The following is a 7,496-nucleotide window of genomic DNA, read 5'->3' on the forward strand; positions in this document are numbered from 1 at the left end:
GAGAGAGAAGTGTATAATGTATAGGCTTTGTGTGCCCCGTGCACACATACACCGGGCGCAGAGAGAGAGTGAGTGAGAGGCTGCAGTACGTGTGTATCGAGTACGCGGCGTATCGGCCAGCTACCTATACAGCACGTATATTATAAATTTAGCACGGGCCGAAGAACTTTATAATCTTGGGAGTAAATGGACACGTTTTTCCCTAGAAAATATGTGATGATACGTCAGAGATGTTTAACTCGCGATATCGGTACAACGAATTGAATTGAGTTTTTAACCGATCGCTGCGTCGTTTTTCCGGTCCGGATAATCGTTTCGAGGATGTCATTTCCCGAAAAAGTTGATAATATATGTTAACTTAGAGGTGACGATCTTGAACCGAGCAAAGAAATGATAGTAATGAAAAAAATCCACCCCCGAGTTTATTATAATTTATATATTAGATATCGAAGTTGCTCGTGTGTACTGGCTCTAGGTGGTCGGGTAATTTATGTAGGCGTAGAAACATTACATGGGCTAGCTGCAGCAGCAGCAGTGCGCATACGATATAACGAGGTGGACCAAAAATTTTCACATGGCTCGCGCTTGCAACAATATAACGCAGTCGTCGTCGGTGCGCAAAACATGACGAGTCAAGGGGGACACTGTGCTCGAAAGAGGTAGTCTAGCTAGCTGTTCGGCAAAAAAAGGGAGAGAAAAAGAGCGAGAGAGAGAGAGAGAAACATAAATCGCTGCTGCCCACATGGGTAGATGGACACTCACGTACACGTACACGATTACACTGCAGGGCTTATAAATGAGATCGACAGCCGGTGCGGGACAAATCATTTGCCCGAGGGAGAGAGAGAGAAAGAGAGAGAGAGAGAGGGGGGGGGGTGGCAAGGGGGGTGTTTGCCGGATCAGCAAAACTCCGCACAGACGACCATCGCCCATCACTAGCAGGCATCAGAACGATGACGACGAGGCACAGCCGTGAGCAACATCATTTTGGCCGAAAGTTTAATTGATGACGCCCTGATCGCACGCGAGCTCAGCACCTTTATGCCTATATGCGCTATATAATATGAGAATAGTCAGTCATCGTGCTGCACACGCGCACGTATTATATGCCTGCCAGCACGAGATCTCACGATATTTTTTTCCCAGGACCCAAGAGCCAGTGGAGAAGGGAATGGATCAAAGTAGAGTATTGCATTATAGAGTATATATTAGGCTTATAGGCTTCAATGTCTCCATGGCGCAGGGTTTTATTAAATGAAAATTATCGATTTTAGGAAATGCACCATTCTTACCATTGGTTTAACATTGGTCAAGAAATGCAACAACCGATTAAAATTTTTCTGCTTCAAAATTCCAGTCCAGTAAGATATTGAAAGGCATTTTTAAAACTGTACTTAAATATGATTTCCGATACATCTTCAATCTTATTACTCGATTAACTAAATAAGAGGACTGTTAAAATTAAATTAAACCGCTTTTAATTAATGCTAAAACTTTACTTTTTCTCTTTCGGTTTCAGAAAATTCGATCATACGCCATCTGGCGGTAATTTATAATCAACTGTAAGGACCTCACAAAATAATTGAAAATACGTGAAATGTTTAGCACATTTAATGGAAATTGTAACAGTCTTTAGGTGAAGTAACATAAAAAAACCGCTACCAATGTATTGGCAAGTAGCTTCCTCACTTTTTTTTATCATGTAAAAGTAATTTGAAAATATTCATCTGTAACTTCACTAATTGCGTTTATACACACATTAATCTAACTCTGATTAATGTAAATTTAATTTGTTTTGAATTTTTAACATAAATTACAATTTAGACTGGATATTTTATTTAAATATCATAATTCATCACAGTTTGTATAAGAAAATGAAACATTAAAACTGTCGTAGGTCAATGAAAAAATTAGACTTAGACAAACTAGATCGAAATAGTACTTTACGATACTAATGGCATAAGTAACACTTTTTGGCACGACGTAGTTTAGGGCCCGAGCGCAGCGAGGGTCTTAATAGCTAGGCCGTAAAGTGTCCCCTAAGTCACGAGTATCATACAACATTTTATAGCAACTAGCGAATTACCTCGCTCGCTCACACTCGCTCGGTATAGTCAGGGTTTTGTAAGAATTTTGGAGAAAGCAAGAAATATAAAATAGGTTTCCACAAGGTATATACCAGGTATATAGAATGTATATACCTTGTATTTACAAGGCACGTACCAGATATATATATATATGATGTATATACGTTGTACAATATACATACCTTGTAAATACAAGGTATTTATCATTTATACATACATTGTTAATACAAGGTATTTATTATCAACCTGTCAACTAATAACCTTAAAGCGTCAGAAAACCCTAGTTTCTCGCAAGCAGAGTTAAAAAATATCGTTTGCAACTAGTCCGCGAGGAAGTTGACTCACCCAGGATTCTTTGCACCCTCGCTACGCTCGGGCGAAAACAACTCCTGGATGAGTCAACTGCCTCGCGCACTTGTTATAAAATATACTATTTTTCACTAATAATGAAAAAAAAATTTTAAATAAGACAAATCAAGTATAAAATTTAATAAATTTCGTATTAAGTTTGAGCTAACATAGTCTTCTTTAATAATAAACAATGTTTTGACATATCATAAATTTTGAACACGAAACAACACAGAACTAAGAAAAAAGAAAAAATCATAAAACCAAATGTCACTTTCAAAACGTAACTTTTGATACTTACGGTGAATCTTTACATTTTTTATCTTAAGAAGGCTCTACACACAATACAAAAGATCGTCCAACAAGATAAAACTTATATCAATCGATTTGTTAGATCTTCAAAATAAGATTCCAAAAATAAAACATGTGGTTGACTTTCGAGATAAACAAGTTTAAAAATGTCGATTTTAATACAGGCTCTTATGGGACGCGGTTTTTTATTGTTTATAACTAATTTAAAAGATCAACCATCTTAATAAAAAATATATTTTCTGAAACTAATGAGTAATTAAACAAATGATTTCGAATGGTGCGAGCGGTTGTCTGCCTAATGCGAGAAAGAGAAAGTTAGATGTCACCAGAAAGAGAGAGACGGATGCCTCGCTATACTATTGTTATGATTGGTGTAGAGCCTCCTTAAATCAAAGGTTAAAAGTTTTTTCTTAAAAAAAGTATTACTTTTATTAAAAAAAACCTGTTTGTATTAAAACAAATATTACTTTTATTCAAAAAAACGTGTTTGTTTTAAAACAAATATGACAAAACTAAAAAAAACTTGAAAAAAAATTTTTTTTATCAAAAATCCCTCATAACTTATTAAATACTCAACGCAGAACTAAAAATTTCGTTTTGGCTTCTTCCTCACATCAAAATGAGTGAAATGAGATATCTACAGTAACGATATGAACTACCGTCATCGAGATATCTCTGCGCACATCCCAACGCACGCACACATACACACACATACAGACTCGTGTCAGCAATTCGGTCTAGTTGAAGAATATATATTGTTGTATGTATTGTAATGAGCCGTGTCGCCACTAGGTGGCACGGAGTAAAAGTACGGTTCACGCAAGTAAGATTGTTAAGTCTGGGCGTTATATAGACCAGGGATGCGATCTCGTACAGACTTCTCGAGTCTGCGCAGTAGCGCCGACGCGTCATTGGCCGAGCGTGGTTTGAACGCATGGACGGTGCTGATCTACGCTGCGAACGATTTGGGTAATACACCGTTGCACGATGCTCTGAACCGGGACGGTACACTCGACGATCGACGGTTGGTCGAATTGTTGTTGAGAAGAGGCGCCGATCCGAACCCGGTTAACGAGGCAGGAAAGACACCGCTGCACATGATTTGCAAGAGAGCCTCGAGTCAAGACGACCTGTTGGCGATGTTTCCTCGGCAGGGGCAGCTCGATGTCGTGGACAAATTGGCCCGGACACCACTTCGATGGGCCGTGGAAAATCTCGTGCCTCGCGTGGTCGATATACTCTTGGATCACGGGGCCAGTCTGTTCAGCTTCGTTTTTCCAACTGCCAGTGACTTTGCCGAGAGATTGGACGTGCGAGCCTTCAGCAGCATATATACACTAATTTTAAACTGATAATGGCGTCTAGTCTGCTGGTCATCGCTGAAAATATTGAGCAAAGAGGATACGAGTTCAACCGAACCGAGGCCATGACGATCATGAGATTCTTCGCTCAGCACGATTTGTTCGAGAAGCCGTCGGCTCTTGAAATATGTTGGAGCGACGACGAAGAGTTCGCCAACTTGGCGATACGGTTTCAGATACGGCCGAGTCTGTCGCTCTACGATTGGAGTAAATTAACACCCGAAGAGGAAGGAAAACTTCTCACATACGAGGACTACTTTGAATTTGCGAGATCGAATGATCTTTCGACACTTTCCGAAGGAATTAAAGAGGCTTGTCAGTTGCATCTGTGCGAGATGATGTCTAGAGGATTTTTCCGGGTATGGACACTGGATCCTTTCATGAAACTCATAAAATACCGACTACCGATCATCTGCTGTGAACAGATCCTTAGCAAGTTGACGAACGAAGATTTATATCGTATTTGCTTGGCAGCTGCAGGCGAAAGCTCATAAATGGGGATGAGCGTTGAATTATTTTGTATAATCTGATATTATTAATTTTCTGTACCATTAAAATAACCAAATTATAAAAATGAATTTCGATTTTTCTATTGATAAGTACACCAAAATTTGAAATAAAAGAACTGAAAAATAATGAAATCGTTCAATCATTGAAGCTTACACCTTATATTAAAAACTACCATTATTAGAAACTGTATTTAAACTAATTTATTGAATATTTTAAAAAATTATGCCATACAATGCAATTAATAAAGTTCAAATAAATTGCATTTTTACCTTAAATCTATATTTTTGCCGATGTAAAAATTATCTCTCGTGCAATAATAATGTTGCAACGTATTTCTCCTCAGATAGAAAATCATATTTCCATTGCAACTATAATGAATGTCAGTTGAGGGAAAAGTTGATTGAATTCATTAAGAAAAATTGTTGAACTAATGTGCACCCCGCTCCCCCTCCTCACAAGCACGCAGTTACAAATGTAATAAGTTAAACGGCATATTTCTTTCGTTGTTTGCATTTGCAAGTTCTCGCGCAAATAATATCGATCATCTTGAGCTGACCCGTGGCCATTGATCATTTTTCGCCGAGTTAACATATTTTTCGCGGGTCAACGGGACTGATGGGCGTATATATATATATATTCGAAGCTCTCTCTCTCTCGAGCTCTTTTTTGATGAATGGCTAAACTTTTTAACAAAAGAGATGAAAAAAAATGGAAAGAAAGAAAAAATAAACCCGGTAGACTCGCACAGGCCGCGAGTAAATTCCACACGCGAGCAGAAATTTCATCCTCCTCCGCGTCGCGGGATGCGCCGCGGTTCTTTGATGAAAAAGAACGCGCGTCAAGGAGTGCGCGCGCGCCTGCGTATCTATAAAGACACGGCAATTTTAAACTTTACAAATGAGCTAATCTTCATTTAAGTATCTACTTTTAAAGCAATAACTTGATGTATACAAACTTGCTCGAGCGTTTAACTAATTGTTTCGAGTATGCAGTGGCAAGCAAGCAAGCAGCCGCGGCGGAGCTTATATATACCCTTTTCCTCCTCCTCATCCCCAGCAGCGCTCGAGAGTCGACGCGGCGCATAATGAGTTATCGCGGCTAAGGAAAGTTAAGGCACACTTCATCACGCAGCAGCAGCAGCAGCAACAGCTCGACGCGACTCAAAACTCCGCGTTTATGTTGTTGTTATTATATATTACACAGCGTAGCAGCGGAGCAATCGTATATACATGCAGCAACAGCAGCAGAAACGACAACAAACGTGGCATTAATGTAGCCGTTGATTCGCGCGCATATGCTATATTGTGTATATGCGGAGCTTGGCTAAAAGGACGATGATCGTTTTCCTATTGCTGTACAGTTTGTGTATATACGAGAGTTCGTCGTTTATTTCTCTCTCTCTCTCTCTCTTATACTTCGTTTCTTTCTTTATTTCTTTTTGTTTTAGTTTCAATTTGTGTGTGTTTTTTTCGGTCGTTTTGTCTCGCCTCTTCTCTCTTTATTTTTAATTTTTAGAAACAAAAGCAAAGCAGCTCTGGAGTACGCCCGCGCTCGCTTTATCTTTGTAAAGAACATAAAAGCGCCGTTTCACCGCGAGAGAGAGAGGTAGGATCTGTTTTTTATATATCTATATACATATACATCAAGTTCGTGGATGTGGATGTGCCCGAGCTGCCGACGACGAAAAGCTCCTTTAATTCCATTGTTTTTTTGACAATGTATAGGAAGGGAAGTAGCGACCGCAGCAGAAACATTTGAAGCCAGCCAGGCAGTGCACAGCGCTGCACTACTGGTCCGCGACTCTCGAGTTTTAAGAGTTGTGCTGCTGCGGTCAATGTTCGGCTTCGAAGAACAAAGACCTGGTTTACGATATAGATACATGTATATCGAGAAAGAAAGAAAGAAAGTAGGTAATGCAAGCATCGGTTTAATATCCGCGAGACAAGATCTCCGTGAGGCTGTATATAAGACGAGAGCCATCCGCGAGGACGAACACATCAATGAAGAAAGAAAGAAAAAGAATTAACCCAGTAGAGTCGAGCTTTCGTAGCACGAACTTCTCAATGATTTAACACGAGTAAGGTAAAGTTCACGCGTCAACGGGGTTGAAATATATACGAGGTGATGGTTTTTACTTGGTATATATATAATCCATGTATAATGTACAGGGCTGCTCGCGGGGATCGAGCTTTCGCGAGAGTTGCGTGCCTGATATATATATGGGTCTATAGCGAACGAACCCGTGCGCGGCTGAAAAGCCGCACTCGCGCGCGTCGGATTAACGAACGCATTGAAAGAGATTATAAGCGCGTCTAGTTCTCTCTCTCTCTTCTTTCATCCTATATATATATATACGTTTGCGGCTTTGGCTGCTCTGCGCTTTGTGCGTGGCCGTGTTATAAGGGATATAATATAAGAATCGCGAAACGAGGGAAGACGTTGCCCTCGCGCACTACCCGAGTCTCTTCTTATATACTTCTGCTTCTTCTTCGTTCTCGCACACAGACACGCGTATACGTACGAACTGCTTACTCTCTTTGCTGCTCGATATGCCAAGCACCACCACCACCATCAGCAGCAGCAGCAGCGACTCTGCCACTTCGCGCACGAGCCTTCGCCTCTCCTTATATTTAATCACCGCGCACACGCCGCTGTATATAAAGAGCGAGAGCGAGAGAGAGACGAAGCTCGGAGACTCGAGCTCGCGACGTATATAACGACTTTCTCTCGCATCCAATATCATATCGTTATCCTTGCACAGTCGATCCTCTCTTTCTATACAACGTCGCGAGGCATCGTATATCTTCTCTCTTACTGCGACGGCGGCTGCGGAGGCTATTGTTGTGCCAGCTAGCTACTTCGTGCAGCATAGGAGCTG

The 7,496-nt window shown here is 40.5% G+C and overlaps 1 protein-coding gene across 1 annotated transcript; it reads left to right on the forward strand.

The window, feature by feature from the left end:
- Positions 1 to 3,607: 3,607 nt before the first annotated feature.
- LOC106653948 (ankyrin repeat domain-containing protein 54-like) lies at positions 3,608 to 4,099 on the forward strand. The gene has a single exon (XM_014373614.1). It carries the CDS (start codon positions 3,608 to 3,610, stop codon positions 4,097 to 4,099), a length of 492 nt encoding a protein of 163 aa, XP_014229100.1.
- Positions 4,100 to 7,496: the final 3,397 nt, after the last annotated feature.

The sequence above is a fragment of the Trichogramma pretiosum genome, unplaced genomic scaffold (genome assembly GCF_000599845.2).
Source record: "Trichogramma pretiosum strain Unisexual culture from Peru unplaced genomic scaffold, Tpre_2.0 scaffold109, whole genome shotgun sequence".
In the NCBI taxonomy this organism is placed as follows: Eukaryota; Metazoa; Arthropoda; class Insecta; order Hymenoptera; family Trichogrammatidae; genus Trichogramma; species Trichogramma pretiosum.